The sequence below is a fragment of the Pseudovirgaria hyperparasitica genome (assembly GCF_010093815.1).
Source record: "Pseudovirgaria hyperparasitica strain CBS 121739 unplaced genomic scaffold EJ05scaffold_6, whole genome shotgun sequence".
NCBI lineage: Eukaryota > Fungi > Ascomycota > Dothideomycetes > Acrospermales > Acrospermaceae > Pseudovirgaria > Pseudovirgaria hyperparasitica.
In genome coordinates, this window is record NW_022985554.1 from 693111 (window position 1) to 709715 (window position 16605).

Below are 16605 nucleotides of genomic sequence, written 5' to 3' on the forward strand. Positions count from 1 at the left end.
CTGTCTGGTCTGTCTGGTCTGTCTGGTCTGTCTGGTCTGTCTGGTCTGTCTGGTCTATCTAGTCTGTCTAGTCGTCTATTCTCCCCGACCCTACAGATAGGCTATATAGGACATGCAGGACAGGCAAGACAACATCTCTCCTCTCCATCACAACAACTCCCGGTCATACATGGCCCCTATCCGCTATCCCACCGTGCGTGCATGCGTCTAAACTGTGAACCTAACCCTTATATATCCCACATGCGCTCGGCTTCTGTGCACGTGCTTCCAGACACGCGCAGGCCCAAGGCCCAGGCCCAAGAGCGGGTGTGTGTGTGTATATAGCTGTACGGATGGGGTGTGTGGAGGAGGATAGGATAGGATAGGAATGCGCCACCGCGTCATTCCTGCCTCTTCCCACGCTCGCTCCTTCCTTTCCTCTCATTCCAGCCCAAACGCACTAATTAGTTAGTACTGCTAGCACACTGCTATGGGTTCAAGCGGGTATGCCACACCGTATATACAACACTGAGTACCACAGTTGAGGCCCGGAAGCAAGGTCGGGGTCGTGCAGCAAAGTCCACGTTCAACGTCCACGTTCAACGTCCACGTTCAACGTCCACGTTCAACGTCCACGTTCCTTGTCCCTGTTCCATCCATCCATCCAGCGGAGACGCGCCCGTTGATCGGCGTGTGGATGGATGGATGGATAGACAAATGGACTCTACTAGTCGGTCGTGTAATGAAGTGTAACATACTGTAAATACTATACATCAACCACAAGTAAGATCAAGGCCTCACTAACATACCCGCGCCCAGCCCAGTACTCAGCGACGGACGAGTAGGAAAGGTTGTTGCGAGATATACCGCTGTCTGCCATGTCTGTGTCGTCCGCTATGTATACAGATTATAACCAGGAGAATGTAGCGTGATCGACATGCATGTCGGAGGAGACTCCTACACATCTACCTACCTCCTACCTACCTACATACATACTTCCTACTCCTCCTCCGCGCCCATACACAGACTAGCAAACACTAACGATAACCCCCTTTCCAACCACATGTGTGCGTTTCGCATATGCATGTGGTGCGTTCGGCATCGTGAATATCCCTCAATCTCACTGGGATGTCCATCCACGAGGTAGGAGCCCAAGAGTACAGGACGCGAACAGGATAGGAACAGGATAGGAACAAAGACAGGATAGGAACAGGATAGAACAGAACAGCTCCACGGCGCGACCCGGCGTGGAAGCGAGCATGCCAGACGCCCCATTCGCGCTGATACAGCACTCCAGCACTCCATGCCAGCACACACGCACGACCCGGCATGAGCACAGTGGCGCCTTGAGGGGAAGATCTTGATGCCCTACGTTAGTACGTTAGTCGTGCCCGGTGCAAAAGGCGATAGGAGGCACAGGTCACGTTAGGTTAAGGTATTGGCCATAGGGAATGAATGGTCATGGAGTCGTTTAGTATGTATGCTTTCTGGGGCGTTGTCCAAGTGTGAGTGGCTGTGAGTGACGTCTACATCAGGACCTGCATTCAATCAGCGTCAACGGGGCAGCAGCAGTATTAGTATCAGCCCTACACGGCCTCCAGTCCAGGGCAAACACGAGCATGATGGGCAAGTACAAGTCTAGAAGCGCAGATCGGGGAGGAAGGGATAGGGATCGACGACCTTTGGAAGGGGAGCAGGTGTGGCGCATGGATTAAAGTGTGGGGCAGGCAGTGCGGAGAGGCGGCGTCAACCGCAACGTTGGCGGACGTGCAGCGAGGAGTTGAACAACGACAACAACGACAACAACGACAACAATGATCTCGTAGATGGATCGTGACGGCTTGTTTGCTTGATATTGCGAGTTGTCTTGCGAGCTGTAGATCCAGGTCTTGCTTTGACGATTAAGAGCCTGCACGTTATTGAAGTTGCGCCACAGGGCGTCGAGCAACGCAACACGCCGACAGGCCAGTCCGCTCTCGCCTCGACCATCACGTCAAGAAGAGCTCCTGGAGAAACATCCAGTGACTGCAACATGTCGGCGCCAAACAGCCTGATCCTGTACCACTACCCAATGTCGCCCTCCTTCGCGGGCCATCGTGTGGTGTCTGGCTCTGCTGGGCGTCGAGTATGCCGAGTGTGTACGTACAGGCATCACGTGTCGTGGAGCACAAGGTCAAGCTGGGGCTAACTAATGCAAAGCAGTCACCTATCCACTCGAGCGGGTAGTGACGGACCCTGACATGAGCAGCACCAGTCTGCCAGCGAACTATATCTCTCAGCGACCGTTCCCCAAGGTGTTTTGCGTGGATCGGACGGCGGACAGCGCCAAGCCTGGCAGTATGGAGCAGGATGAAGCACGGGAATGAGAGAGGATTGTGATTCATATGCCACGGACGGGATTCAGGGTGAAGCGAGTGGGAGCGCAGCTGTAGAGGAAGTGCATGAGGCGATTGGGGCCTCAGGACTGAGGAGAGCGAATGGGGCGGGGCAAGATAAAGAGAGGTGGTGGTAGGTTGGGCTCGCAAGCACAGCATCTGGTAGGTATTATTGTGAGCAATATCATGACGGAATCACGGCAGTGGACAGTTGGATGATGATGATGGCAGTAGTATCCTTGTAGTATTAGCGATGCAGGAGGGTGAGGTGTGTGGATATAGAGAATGTCTTGGCAAAGGCTTCTCGCACCCCGTTTAGCAAGCCGTGCTGTGTGCTGCAGGTGACGGCAAAGGTCCAGTGAACGGGCGCCACGCAGACAGGGAATGCTGGATTGAGCACAGCGAACAGAGTGGTTAATTAGTTTGGTAGACAGTCGAAAAGGACGACGAGGAGGATCGTGGAGATGGGCAGCAGCAGACAGATGACACAGCAGCAGGCATGGGCCAGTAAGCGGAGGATGTGAAGTATCGGGAAGACAGGAGTGACTGCGAGTAGAAGCGGGTTGTGCGATATTATTGATTGATTGATTGATTGATCAGTAGTGATTGCAGTGCAAGGAGGAGGAGGAAGAAGAAGAAGGGAGAAGATTGGATGTTGAGGTTGAACATGGAGGTGGTGAGGTGAGCCCAAAGCAGGCTAGTGCGTGGGTAGAAGCTATGGGGAGCTGATAGAGAGCTCTTGAGGAGCACGACTTGTCGCTCATGCACTCTCTTGCACAGCATTCTACATGTCGATCGTGTGCTCGACAAACATGAAGAAGCAAACAAGGCCAGTCCGACGATGGAGTCACGATCCAGTAGCAATGGATGGAGAAGAGGAGGAATGAAGGTATTGGGAGGTGTGTGAGAGGGATAGTGGAGTGGAGGGCTGGACGGGCATTGGGGCACCGAGCGTGAGAGCATTGCTGCCCAACGAACACGTTGACGCCTGGACTGGCACTAACACGGATCCAGTTGGGGGCACGACTTGCAATCCACAGCATCCACACACTGCAACCCAACATTGTCTCAAACAGTGCTGGCGATCGGTGTTTTATTTACTCTTTGGCGCGACGATCATGTGGCAGAGTGTGGTGCGGGAGGGTATCTGGCGGTGGAGTAGAGGAATGATGGGAGAGAGGTTTAGAGAAGGCTTGAATGGGCAAAAGAAGGGTGAGTGCAGCCCCAATCGTCGTCATCGTCATCGGCCACGTTTTCTTGCGGGTTGTAATTAAGGGCCAGTCAAGTAGGGCAGAAAGGGGAAAATGGGGGGGCAGAAGGGCAATAGGGCAGCAAAACGGCAGCAAAAAGGGCAGCGAAAAAGGCGAAAAGGCAGCTATCGGCAGGCGGCCCAGCGCGCGTCATCGGCGGGCGGGCGACTACTACTACTTAGGGGGCATGCCCGTCCAGCAGCTAATCATCACAGCTCACACACACACACACACACACACACACAGATTAATTACTACCACCAAGAATAAGTAACAGGAGCCCGACGTTTTCCCTGTGGTATTGGTGTGGATGATGTAGATGATGTGGACACCCCTCCCTCCCCCCCCTCCTCCAAGATAACATACTATACATGGCCGGTATGGAACAGCTACCAATCAGTGCCAATCGCCCCCCTCTACAAAAAAATAGAGCCGCACTCTTCCCCCACTAAATTCTCTCTCTCTCTCTCTCCTGTCTCTTGATCTACTTCTTCTCCCTAATAATTACTACTCCCTCCCCTCAGTAGTAGTAGTAGTAGCATCATCATCATCATCAGCATCAGCATCATACTTACTACTTCCACTTGATCGCCATCCACTAGAACAGGACCCTTGCTCTTCCAACCTCTTCCCTCGTCTTCCACCCTTGCTGTCCTGACGTCTTCTTCTTCTTCTTCTTCTACTACAGCTTCTTCTTCTACTGCTTCTTCTTTTCCAACCTACCACAACAACCTTTACGCCTCTCTGCCACATACGCATTGCTGCTCTCTTCTGCTGCAACCAACCAACCGACCGACCACTCACTGCTTCTATTCCGCTTCCGTGCCACCCCTCTGCTGTCTTCCCACCGCGCTACCTGACTTTGGTCTGACTGCCTGACTGACTGACTGCTGCCACTTGGACCCTGGTCAAAACTCTGCGCCTGCGGACACACCTCCACTATTACTACCACCACCACCACCACCAATCCCCAATCGGACGCCTCTTGCTGCTAGCCCTGTCCTCTTATTTCTGCTCCTGTTCCCTCTTACCACTTCACTGCCCCCCGCCCCTCACCTCTTACTCTCTCTCTCTCTCTCTCACTTCTTCCATTTCTTCTCTGCTCCTTGCTCCTTTTGGTCTTCTTCCACCACCACCACTACCACCACTACCACCGCATCTCCATCCATCCTCTCTGCTGTCCGGCCTTTGGTTCCATCTTTTGGTTCTCTACTCTACTCACCTGTCGCAGTTGGCTGTCCTGTCCCGTACTATTTGGTTCTTCGACACTGTCCCCCAGTGTCGACCTCTCTCTCCACACTCCTCTCCAAACCCTCTCTCCTGCACATCCGCAATCATGTCGTTAAATCGCCAGTGGTTTGTACCCGGTGACGACATTGCTCGTGAGGTCATCACCGCCGATATCCAGCGATATCTAGGTCCTGATGCCACCGTCAGACCGGGAACCGGTACTGGAGAGTACGAGGCAAGTACACCACCGACGATGCATCATCATTATCACCATGTCATCTAACCCTTTCTACCAGGGAATGGACGGTTTTTGGATAACTGCCTATCGTACTCTCACTTCGGTATGTGCTGCCCTGCCACGTCTTGCTCGCCACGACGACCATCACGCTAACCACCCCTTCCCTCCAGAACATGATCAAAGACCTGAAGCAGGACTCGCAAAGATGGAGAGCCGAGATGGCTCACGGACGAGGTAGTCTAACCGGCAGCCATGGAAAGGGCTCAAAAATTGACGCAGCTTTAGTCGCCTATCAAGATTCCACCACCCACCAGGCCAGGCAGCACTACGGTCCCACTCCTGGTCCCTCGCGCCACGATCCTGCCGCTGCCTACCAGCAGACTGCTCCAAGCTATGCCACTGGATACGGTAATTATACCCACCAACAGCCGTCCAGAGGAGGATATGCCCAGCAGCCCCAGCAGCCCCAGTATGCCACTCCCGGATACCAAGAGCCCGTCCGGACCACCGCTCCAAGCTACTCGTACGGCAACCAGGACACCCAGGCGGCCTATGGAGCTTACCAGCAGCCGCAGCAGGACCCGCGCTATCCCTATGCCCAGACAACCGCTGCCCCGCGTCAGGACATATACTCCCCACAGCAGCAACAGCCAAGGTATTTTGGATATTATCACCGGAAATATTTGGTCCTTCGCTAAACTCCTCTCTCAGTTCGGCTTCATATGGTAGCAACGCGTACGGCCACGAAGGGCGACGTAAGTCTTGATTAGCTTTCCACTCGGTTCGCCTCGTGTGATGAACCACCACCACTAACTTGCTTTTTTCTCTTTTAGCATACATACAACAGCAGCAGCCTCCATCGGGTAGACAGGGTCGTCGCTAGTCGATGTGCCGTCTCGTCTATCCTCATCATCATCATCATCCTACTGGTAAACTTGCATCTGCCGGCTAGTTTTTTGATATATCTCCCACTGCATGGCGTTTTCCCGGGGTACATGTATTTCACCGTCGGACTTGCGGACCTCTTTTGACCCTTGGAACTAATGACAATCGGACACGTGCTACTGCTGCTGCACTCGAAACATGGAATAGTCAAGCGAGTCAGAGTTTCTGGCATCTGATTAAATCTTGGCCGCTCAGTCCTTCCTGCCTTGGAAACTTAGTTCCACTCTTGAGCCGCTGGAAAAGCAATAAAAGGCTTACGTAGCCTGGAAGATTCCACCCCCCAGTCAGCCCCGCACCCCGATGTTAGAGGATGTTATCCGTTGTGTGGACGATTTTGACGAGATTTTTCTTTTTTTTCTTTTCTTTTTTACTATCTTGCCGAGGATGGATATATGCCGGACAGCCCTTCCTGCCCCGGTCAGGACCAATATTAGAGCCGTGTTGATCAAGGACCTGTCGTACCACCGCCCCTTTTATCCGCGCCGCGTTGTAGCATCTGACAGCCTCTAACCACTACTACTATACACACATGTAAGAAGCTCCATGCTTTTGGCTGTTCCAGGAATTGTACCAACCGGTCGTCTGCCATCAAATGGTCATCTGCAACGCTAGATAAAAAGGATGCTGCCGGATCTGCCGGATTTTGCGCGCGCGCCGTAGTATATCCATCACTGTTGAGCATTTGTTTTGAGCTTCATGTACATACCCTTGGCCTGACAGGCCCTTGCTTCAGGCGACAACCAGGATTTCTGTATCGGAGTTTTTATCCCTTGTTTCTTTCAGCGCCCGTTGAGCTCGACTGTTGCATAGCATGCGCCACGACGGTACAGACGATTGAAAATGACATGTCTTGAATACTTGCTTTTTTGTGACGAACGGGCCTGCCTTGCTGACTGCCTGGTCTTCCTTTGCAGTCTTGCAGTCTTGCAGTATTGATGCTGTTGCTGTGCTTGCTGGGTGATGTCCGATTGTTCCAGTCGTGACTCGGATCGCCCGAATATGCGCTCCATTGCTGTACAGTCTACGGTCATTCCACGTGTTCTAGTCACCACACCCTGTCCACGTAATCACGTGTTGGCGGTCGTGTACCTAGCTGCGTTCAGACAATAAGCCTGGGCATGGCGGCTTGCGTATAAGCTACCTACCGACCTTATTGAGATATCTATCTAGCTATCTCCCTCCCTGTCTCCCCTTACGTATCCACCTCCCTGTCTACCGCCCAGCCAATTACTGACCAACCCATCTACCTCATCCCTTGTCTCCCTATTATCTTCCAATCTACTAATAGAACTACCTACTTATCTCCCCGTCCATCCATCTATCCACCACCTCAACCCAAGTCATTCCATTTATCCCACACACCATCTTTGTCTTTTGACTTGCACTCTTTTATTTTCAATTTTTTTCTTTTTATCATTTTATGGTGTATGGTTTCTATGACTCATGGCTTTGTAATCTCAATTCAAATTTGAGTTTAGGGATATGTAGTACTATATGTTTACTTGTTGTGTAGCTGTTGTTAACTTGGTTTTGGGCTATGTTGTGTGTGTATGTGTATATATATGTATATATCATGATAGTCTGGTTGTCTTGTCTTATACTGCACTGTACTCCATTCTACTCTCTTACTCTCTTACTCTCTATATTCTCTCTATATTCTTTCTTCTCTCTATCTATATGAATGAAACCTAACTTGTTAACCCGACTTTGTAAAAAACCAAACCTTTTTCTATATACTACTATGTTTTTTGTAGTTTTTATTTTATATAGTCGAGGCTGGGAGGAGGTATATGGACGGTATTTCTCTAGGTCTCCTTCTACGCCTCCTTCTCCTTCTCCTTCTCCTTCTCCTTCTCCCTCCCCCTATCCCTCCTTCTATCCCTAATTTATCCTAGCCTATCCCTATCTCTATCCCTATCCCTATCCCACTCTTCTCTATTCCATCCCATTCAAAGGGGGTAAAGTATACGTATCAGTTAACACCCGCAAGACACGTGTTTTTGACATTTCCATCAGAGTAAAGACATGATGATGGTAGGATGTATATACAATAGGTAGGGTATGTAGTACGGATCCAGTATCTATATACACCACGTGCAGACCCCGGAAAAGAAATGAAAGAAAAGGGTGTTCATCGTCATAATCGTCTATTCGTCGTCTATCATCCCTCGTCATCCGTCATCGCCCATCATTTCAGCAGAGGTATATATATCCACATCCACACCCACAAACCCCCCAAACCAGTCCCTCTCACCCCTTAACCCAACCCCCAACCCCCAACCCCCTAAACAGCAGCAACCCGCACCACAGCCCCCTTCTCCCCCTCCCCCTCTCCCTCTCCCACCCCATCCCCACCCTTCAAGTCCCCATCCCCCTTCAACCCAACAGTAGAATGCGTATACGCATCCAACTCCCTCCCCTTACACAAATTCAAATAAATCGGAAACGACCACGCCACGACAAAAAACGCCAACGGCACAACCATCGCCCGCCTAACCCCAATCCGATCCGAAACATTGCCCAAGATAGCCGGCACAACCGCGCCGCCGGACACAGCAGCAACCACAAACGACGCCCCCCGCTTCGTATGCCTACCCAGCCCCCGAATCGAAAGCGTAAGAATAAGGGGGAAAATGCAGGATTCGAAAAAGAGCACGAGCATGAGCATGGCCAGACCGCCCCAGTTCGGCGTTGTCGGGGAGCCGGTGTTGACGGCGATGGCGGCGATGATGAAGACCATGATGAGGGTCTGGAAGACGAGCAGGACGTAGCGGGGTTTGAAGACGAACATTGCTGCTGCGGCGGCGAAGCGGCCTGCTGCGAAGAGGGCCTGGGCGATGGCGTAGAAGTCTGCGCCTTTGATGTGGGCTTGGGTGGTGGTGAGTTGGGGGTTCGCTTCGGCGAAGTAGTTTATGAAGTAGCCTGCTATACCCACCTGGGCGCCTACGTAGGCGAATTGCGCGGCGGTGCCCCAGAAGAGGGTGTATTGCTTGCGGAAGGGCTTGTCGGTTGCGGCGGGAGTAGTGCCGTCGGGGCCAGGGGCGGCGATCATTTCGGTCTGATCTTGCATGTCTGCGTCTGTGATTTCGGGGATGGGCGCAAAGTAGAAGACGACGCAGAGGATGGCGACAAAGGCGGCGATGCCGAGGTAGACGAACTGGACGGCGCCGAGGTCCTTGCCGTCGGTGCCGACGTGCTTGAAGATGACGCGGGAGGCGAGGATGGGCGCGATGACGGAGCCGACGGCCTGGAAGGACTGGGAGAGCTCGAGGCGGAACTCCGAGTACTTTGGCGGGCCGCAGACGGCGATGTACGGGTTTGCCGAGACCTCGAGGGTGGAGAGCCCGGAGCCGACGATGAAGAGGGAGCCGCAGAAGCCGCCGAAGGAGCGGTAGACGGCCGAGGGCCAGAACATGAGCGCGCCGACGCAGTAGATTGCTAGGCCGAGCATGAATGTGTAGCGGTATCCGAACTTGCGGACGAACCAGCCCGAGTAGGTCAGGGGGCCGATGAAGTAGGCGCTGCGGGGTTCTTGTCAGTTCTGTGGTGAGTGTCTCGGGCATGTTCACGGGTTCACGTACCCAAAGTACGACGCCTGCAGCCCGGAGGACTGTCCCTTTGTAATGTCCAGCGCGACCTGGAAGCGGCTGTTCAAGACGTCCAGCAGGCCGTACGCGAAGCCCCACATGAAGAACAGGATCGTGACCAGCGCGACGGGCACGATGGACTGCCTCAGCGTGATCTGTGAGGCTCCGGTGATCTGCTTGTCGCTGACGCTCTTGCGGCGGACTTGGTTCTCGGTGACTTCAGCGATTGAAGGGCGACGATCCTGCTGAGCGTGGACATCGTCCAGCGTTGGCTCCTGAGAGCCTCCCAGGCCGAATTTGAAGCCCATGTTGTGGCGACGCGGACGTTGAGGAGGACCGGGGACGGTGGGTTGAGGACTCCCCTTTTGCTAATGTCCTGAGACGAGGGGTTGGGAGGAGGATGGTGGTGATGAGGAGAAGGGATGGTCTGTTCGATGATGCATGGATCCGGGTGGGAACAGGCAAGATATTATATATTGCTGGAGCGCTTTCGTGATTTCCTCCATGGACTCATCCAGATGTCGAGCCCAAGTCATTGAAAACGTGCCACCCATGGAGAGTCTGGAGAGAACGAACGGTGCGGCAGTTAGAGCCCAGGACAGATGCAGCGGACCCAGATCGTGTCCCAGAAGAGGGTTGGCAGCCCCGAGCGGCCATTCGCGCGCTCCACCTTGCCCGCGGCCCGGCAACCAATCGGCCAATGGTTGACAGAGCCTGCGAATGCTTGAACGGCAGATGGTGGGGATTTAGCGCATATGCATTTTCGCAATTCGCGGAGAGATGGAGACGCGACTGGGGATGACTGGGTGACTACCTACTATCGTCCATAGTCTTTGTCGTTGCGGCCATCGATTCATTCATTGGGGGGCGCCGATGTTTCGCCTTGACCTGCATTCATCCTGCATGTATGTCCCTGGCTGTCCTTGTGCACTACGTAGATCACGTATTATCGAATGCTGTCCGATTATGCCCGTCGAGAGTCGACTTCCTCTGACTTTGCCCCTCGAGACAACAAGACTCTCCCAGCCCGACTGTCCATAGCTTGCCTTGCTCTCAGACGCCGGGCGTGAGGGAATTGTCACTGTATACAGGACGAGAGGAGGCGCTCTCGCCATGACGGCCAGCCAGCTGACTACATAGTATCATGTCGTGCAGGTCGTTTGCGGTTTGGTGCTCCGAGAGCCCTGCGATGTTCTCGCCGATTGGCCGACGGCGAACAGAAGCGTGGAAGCATGGAGCAGCAACACTAGAAGCACGCTCTACTTCCTCCACACACCCCGGACCCCAGTGTGTTGTGTGGGTGTGTGTGGGTGGGTATGTAGTGTGTGTCGGGGTTGAGTCTAGCCAGCCTCCTTCTCCGCAAATGCACTCGCGTGGCTTGGCTAAAACTGCAATCCCTGACATCGTGATCGTATCTGGAGTTTTGATGCTCGCGTGACTAAGGCGGCTCAACAACGTCGTCGACCTTGTCGCAGGTTTGCTGTTTGATGCTTGCTGTGCGCTGGTCAGTGTGCGTGCTGCCGCCCACGTGTATGTATCGCTGCTCGAACTACTACACATAGTCCCGCCGCCGTGCACAAAGGTACATTCGTGTCAGTCTGATACCGTCAATATCTTCTCTGTACAATGCGCCAGTCCACTTAGGCGTGCTGAAGCTATCGTCTTATCCTTGTCTTATCACAACACAAGCACCAGCGTCCAGCCGCGAGACGAGACAAGTTCTTCGCTCGTACGCCTCCTACGCCTCGGATCGTCGAAAGCACGCAAACAGTGCTGCACACGCCATGGTTTGCTAGCAGAGAAGTGGATCTGATCTAATGGGAGACGAAGCGAGAGAAGCGGGTAGTGGTGGTGGTGGTTGTCTTGAGTGAGAATTGCAGCGACAGAAGGGCCGCAGTGCTTTATCCGCTTGCCCGGATCTCGGGACTCGGACTTTCCAGCATATTCACTTCCCTGGCCTCAGCGCCCCTCAACTCAGTGCTAGTTCTCTGAAAATCTTTGCTCGCTGAAATGGGCCCAAACGCCTCCTTGCAGCCACAAACATCTCATCATCTCATGACGGTGATAGTGCACACGATAGGGCTGCAGCTGGTCCTTACCCCATATACCGCCATTTCGGCTCCTCTTCCCTCGAGCAGATTTGAGACCAAGCTTTGTATCCCATCTTAGTCTTGTTTACCTCCACCCTGTACACAATCGCGTCTGGCCTCCCATGTCTCGGGTAAATATCAGCTCCACCATGTCGCGTGCCGTGGCTTGCGAATATATAGCTAGCATCCCATAGCTCGCCCAAATATTCAATTTCTTCATACACCCATCTCAAGCCCCGGCGTTGCGGTCTTCGCGTTCTGGCCAGGGCTCCTCATGTGCATCTCATTCAACAGAGGTCTGAAGCATGGGAATAGACTTTTTGAGAGAGGCCGGTGGCTGGCGATATCGGGCTGCACCAGTGAAGAGTATTTGCATTCCGCGTCGGCAGGCTGGACGATGGCTCGAGTTCTGAAGACTAGATGTTGATATGCATTAGAGGGTACTTCTCGAGGAGTTGTTTGGGTCTTGCACAACGAAGGCACAGTCATTCAAGACACGCCATGCCAGTGACTAGCAATCTAGATAGGAGAACATCTCAACAGCCGACGAAGCTTTCAGCGTCTCGACTCGAATGAAGGATCATGGAGATGTCACAAATAAGCTTATCATGAATTCAACCAGGTCATGAACCCTCGACCTCCATCGCAGTGAGCTGTGCGGAAGCCACTGCCATCTGGCAATCTCATTATTGCATCCGCGCGACCCACGACCACTCTGCCGTTTCTCTCAACACGCCTAGACTGTAACCCCTTCTGTGAGGTGGTATTCCTCTACAGCTTCGCTACTGGATGACATGCCATTCGTACTACGACATGTCAGTATGGCGACGGGTCCTGAGCAAGCCAAACGAAATAACTGAGATTTCAGACGGTACAAGAGACTCCTTCCACATGGTTTGGCATTATACAATACTCGCTGCACTGGTATTATGAGAAGCTGATTCTTTTATAGAGCTCATTCGGTGTTGGCATTCCGGATACACCAGCAACTCCTGCGTCGTCTTGTTCCCCTTCCTCCTCCACCCTTTAATCGCCATTCGAGTTGAATAGCTACCTCATGAGTAGATTAGATGGTATAATGATGGCCTGACCGTTGTATCATTGTGACGGGCTATGTCTATGATATATCTGTTACGCTATGTCTATTTCTCCGATGAAGCCATGAAGATTCGACTTGATCATCTAGTGTATGGGCTTAGTGATCTTCTTGTAGGCTTCGTTCGATACATCACGATATTCGATATCAGACTCACTGGACTTTGTGCCATTTCAGCGCCAGAGATTTCCGATATCTGACTGGAATGATTTTACCTGTCTCTAGTCTCCGTAGAAAGCTACATATGCCAATCGAAAACTTGACCGAAACCCTGACCAGTTCTTCGGCCCCCTTGATCATTTACTTCTCCTCCTGCCTACATACACACATTGATCAAGTCACCCATCCCACAAAACAAACGTCGTCTCCCGCCCGTCCAGCCCATCTGAATGCCCACATCCACACCTCACTTACACTCCTTCGCAACCTTCTCCAGCACCGTCACATACGCCTCCACCTCCTTCGCCCCCGTCTCCGTAAAATCCCTCCTCCTCCCCTCAACAACAACATGCGGCACACTATCCACCCCATCCCTCCCCATCCCCCTCACCAACCCCCTAACCTCCTCCTCGCCCTCCTCCCCCTCCACAAACGCCCTCGCCTCCCCCTCCCCAACCCCAACCTCCCCCAAACACCCCACCAGCGTCTCCACACTACCCGGATGCCTCTCCTCCTCAAAATACGCCCGATACAGCGCCTCCACCAACGCAAGCGTCCTGTCCTCCCCGAGCCGCAGCACGTCCTGAACATAGTAAATACACCGGTGCGCAGGCAGCGTATTCGCAATCACCCCGCCGAACCGGAACGCGATCGGCGGCGCCACCGACGCGCCGTACATGCGCATCAGCGTCTCGTACTTGTGCATCAGCGCCTCGCTGCCCTGGTACCGCTTGTGCATGTACCACGCGTGCTTGTCCTCGCCCGTCGACGAGTGCTCTGGGTAGAGCTGGTAGGGCGCGAACCGGAGGTGCTGCCGACGACGTGTTATTAGCATGAACGTTTACGTGGGAGGTGGGAGGAGGAGGCGCACCCCCCCCTGCGTACAAATGTTGCGGGCGCATCTGGGTTTGCTGTCCGGTATGTGTGCAGCGCCTGGAGGAGGCGGCGCAGCGCGAGATAGGTCCATGGACAGATGGTGTCGAGCGTGAACGTGATTGTCGAGTCGTACGCCATCTTTCCTCGGTGTAGAACTGCGCGGCCGATTCTTTTGTCGTCTGGAGTCCTTTCTTGAGGAGCAAGTATGAAGCGTGCGGAGGAACGCCCGGCTTTGAATGGGATTGTAATGTCTCTGAACGAAATGCAGAAGCGAGCTTCACGACCGGATGACGCTGTATATGTATGGATGTATGTACGTATGCTATAGATAATTATGCTCAAGGGCCCTCCGCCTCCATCGGCCCAGCCCGGACAAACTCTCTCGGCACGACGCGCGCGGAGCAAAGGAGCAACGAAAGAAGCAGTGAAAATGGCGGATCTTGCGTCATGCAGCATTGCGCCCGCGCCTCCCCACGCAGGCCATACCAAAAGCAGGCGAACTAGGGAGAGGCAGGCCGGGCTGAATTAGACGCCTGGGGTTCGGCTGCGATTAGTTATCAGTGTGGGTGTTATTGGGTGCTATACTTCAGGTGTTGTATTATAGAAGACGTTATATATAGATATCTCGTGGGTTGGTTGGTGCTGTTGCCTTGCTTGTGTCATCCATCCATTCTCGTACTGCCTGCGCACGTGGAGGGCGGGGCTGAGGCGCTGGTTGGGCGGGAGGACACTCCGAGTGATGGCTACGGGCTGCGCTTGGTAGTGGGTTGCATGAACTCCCGGGACTTCGGGTGTGCAGACAATTGATATTGGGGTGTTGACGCATGTGAGGCATGTACACGCGGAAGTGCTGCTGAATGGAGGATATGAGCTTGCATGACTGGGTCGAGCCAAGGCTTGGGTGGTATGTCTGCATTATCGCGATGTGGATTCCTTCGAGTGGGGAGACAGGATCAATAGGGCTATTAAATTCTCGTTCATCACAGAGCTCTGTATCTACATTACTCCCCGGTCGCTCTCGCCTCGCTGCGGCTGAGCGTCCCCAGTCGCTCATCTATACTTTTGATCGTGTGACTGCAGGCCGAGCAGGAGGCGGAGGACTGTCGCTTCGAAGATGCTGGGCCAAAATAATAAACTAACAAACGCCGACAACAAGACTGTGATGTAGGATAGTCATGAGTTTAGCTGCACGTAGTTACCTGGTGGATGGTTAGCTGACATCGAAAGAGAAGGCTTCCAAGTTGCGCAAGACGTACCAGGGAATTGCCCTTGCCGCGTTCCGATTTTCCCTGTCCACCACTCATTTTCGTTCTGCGTTCGCTGCACAATCTCAATCACCTCGCCAGTTGAGAAACTCAGATCGCCATGGGCTTGTGCTTCGTAGTCATATAATGCCGTCACGGTCTCTGCTGCCGTGGGTGCTCCGCTAAGCCTCGAGGGTTTCGGTTTCGGTGGTGGTGGTTTCGACTTGGCTACCGTGCCCCAATTCGCACCCGACACAGGAGGTGATGTCGTTGAGCTAGGAGGGCTATATGGTGGGGGAGCACTCTCCTTGCCGTCTGACAAGGAGCTTCTCCCCGAGCCTTGAGTCAATAGCTTAGGTTCACGCTTGTTTTCAAGCGCGTATTTACTCTGGCCATATCGGGACTGATTCAACTTCCTTTGCCCTGTAGTCTTGAATTTGACGATTGAGATAGCCTCTGCTTGGGCTTGGGTGTCGCCACGCTTCTCCTCAAAGGAGTCCTCAATAGCCAAAGTAAGGTTGAAATAACCAATGTCGATGTCTTGCATCTTCTCGTGAAGGGTATAAAAGATGTTTAGCTGCATGTAGTAGAAAGACTGAAATAGCGGACGTATGAACTCGCGTTCGAGTCTGAACAGCTGTGGTAGCTCCTCCTTGAGCACATTGTTGAAATATTCATAGTCTTGGGTCGCCAGCTCGACGTCGTTCTCAGCCTTATAGAGGGCCTTTTCGTCCTTGAGTGTCTTCTCTTTCTTGTCCTGAAGTTTTTTGAGCGTGGCACGATGTCGATCGTAGTCCAGTTGTTTGTGGTCTCGTTTCACCGCCGATTTTCGAATGACCTTTACGATTTCAAGCAACTCCTCGGCGGGTTTGACGATTCTCGACTCAATCATTTCCAGCTCCGGCGCTAATGTGGCCTGGAGCTCTTTGACAATAACTTCATATTCTTCACAGGCGCGTATGCCCTCCGGGTTGCCTTCGGCTACAAAAGAGTCGGGATCGGACATTCGACCAGAGATAGGTTTGTATATTTCCGCGATAGCTCTGGAGAATTCAATCTGGTGGGACAGCATGCCTGCATCCAGTCAGTTCTTAGTCAAAGCATCTTTGCTCATGGTATCGACGAACCGTTGATGGAGTCAAAGTACCTGGGAATGATTAGCTTGTGCCATAGACCCTCGCCACTGATCCTTACTTCTTGGATTCATCGTGTAGTTTCTTCGTCTCCTGCTCCAACTCTTGGAAACGCCTTTCAGCGTCGATGTAGATGGGATCTTTGGATATTTCCCCCTGAGCTGCATCAGTAACCCCGCGTCGACTCTATCCATCTACGCAGACGGTCATTTGAGGTGGGCAGGCTCACAATATTGAAGCGGCTCTTGACTGTTTGAGGGGCCTATATATCACTAGATTAGAGTCACCGAGTAAAGCATCGTCGTGGTTACTCACTCGGGTGATACCCTTGGTGAAGCCTTTCCAACTCATGGTTCGCAAAGGTGGGGAGGGAAGAGGATACGGGTATCAGAGAAATCTAAGA

General features: G+C 53.1%; 5 protein-coding genes across 5 annotated transcripts; 1 reads left to right on the forward strand and 4 right to left on the reverse strand.

Annotated features, from left to right (window-relative positions):
• Positions 1-1846: 1846 nt before the first annotated feature.
• On the reverse strand, positions 1847-2486 carry EJ05DRAFT_475293 (uncharacterized protein; the record flags this gene model as incomplete). The annotated part of the gene is made up of 1 exon (XM_033743771.1): positions 1847-2486. A coding segment is annotated over exon 1 (391 nt), but the record flags the coding sequence as incomplete, so codon positions are not given.
• A 2028-nt stretch (positions 2487-4514) lies between these two features.
• On the forward strand, positions 4515-5836 carry EJ05DRAFT_331458 (uncharacterized protein). The gene is made up of 4 exons (XM_033740849.1): positions 4515-5069; positions 5131-5175; positions 5243-5306; positions 5358-5836. The coding sequence occupies exons 1-4, from the start codon at positions 4941-4943 to the stop codon at positions 5768-5770; spliced, it is 651 nt and encodes a 216-aa protein (XP_033601511.1). The 5' UTR covers positions 4515-4940; the 3' UTR covers positions 5771-5836.
• A 2352-nt stretch (positions 5837-8188) lies between these two features.
• EJ05DRAFT_531410 (glucose/galactose transporter) lies at positions 8189-10311 on the reverse strand (the record flags this gene model as incomplete). Its single annotated transcript, XM_033749025.1, has 3 exons — positions 9599-10311; positions 8373-9538; positions 8189-8301 (listed from the first exon to the last, which is right to left on the reverse strand). The coding sequence occupies exons 1-3, from the start codon at positions 9910-9912 to the stop codon at positions 8189-8191; spliced, it is 1593 nt and encodes a 530-aa protein (XP_033601512.1). The 5' UTR covers positions 9913-10311.
• Positions 10312-13196: 2885 nt separating this feature from the next.
• EJ05DRAFT_499487 (thioredoxin-like protein) lies at positions 13197-13963 on the reverse strand (the record flags this gene model as incomplete). The annotated part of the gene is made up of 2 exons (XM_033746844.1): positions 13197-13760; positions 13835-13963. The coding sequence occupies 2 exons, from the start codon at positions 13961-13963 to the stop codon at positions 13197-13199; spliced, it is 693 nt and encodes a 230-aa protein (XP_033601513.1).
• A 1035-nt stretch (positions 13964-14998) lies between these two features.
• Positions 14999-16553, reverse strand: EJ05DRAFT_499488 (BAR-domain-containing protein; the record flags this gene model as incomplete). The annotated part of the gene is made up of 6 exons (XM_033746845.1): positions 14999-15024; positions 15082-16143; positions 16197-16216; positions 16264-16358; positions 16432-16464; positions 16518-16553. The coding sequence occupies 6 exons, from the start codon at positions 16551-16553 to the stop codon at positions 14999-15001; spliced, it is 1272 nt and encodes a 423-aa protein (XP_033601514.1).
• Positions 16554-16605: the final 52 nt, after the last annotated feature.

Coding starts and splice junctions, on each gene's coding strand:
- EJ05DRAFT_331458 (XM_033740849.1), top strand. CDS start 4,941: ATGTCGTTAAATCGCCAGTGGTTTGTACCCGGTGACGACATTGCTCGT. Junction 5,070..5,130: donor CCGGTACTGGAGAGTACGAG/GCAAGTACACCA, acceptor CCTTTCTACCAG/GGAATGGACGGTTTTTGGAT. Junction 5,176..5,242: donor CCTATCGTACTCTCACTTCG/GTATGTGCTGCC, acceptor CCTTCCCTCCAG/AACATGATCAAAGACCTGAA.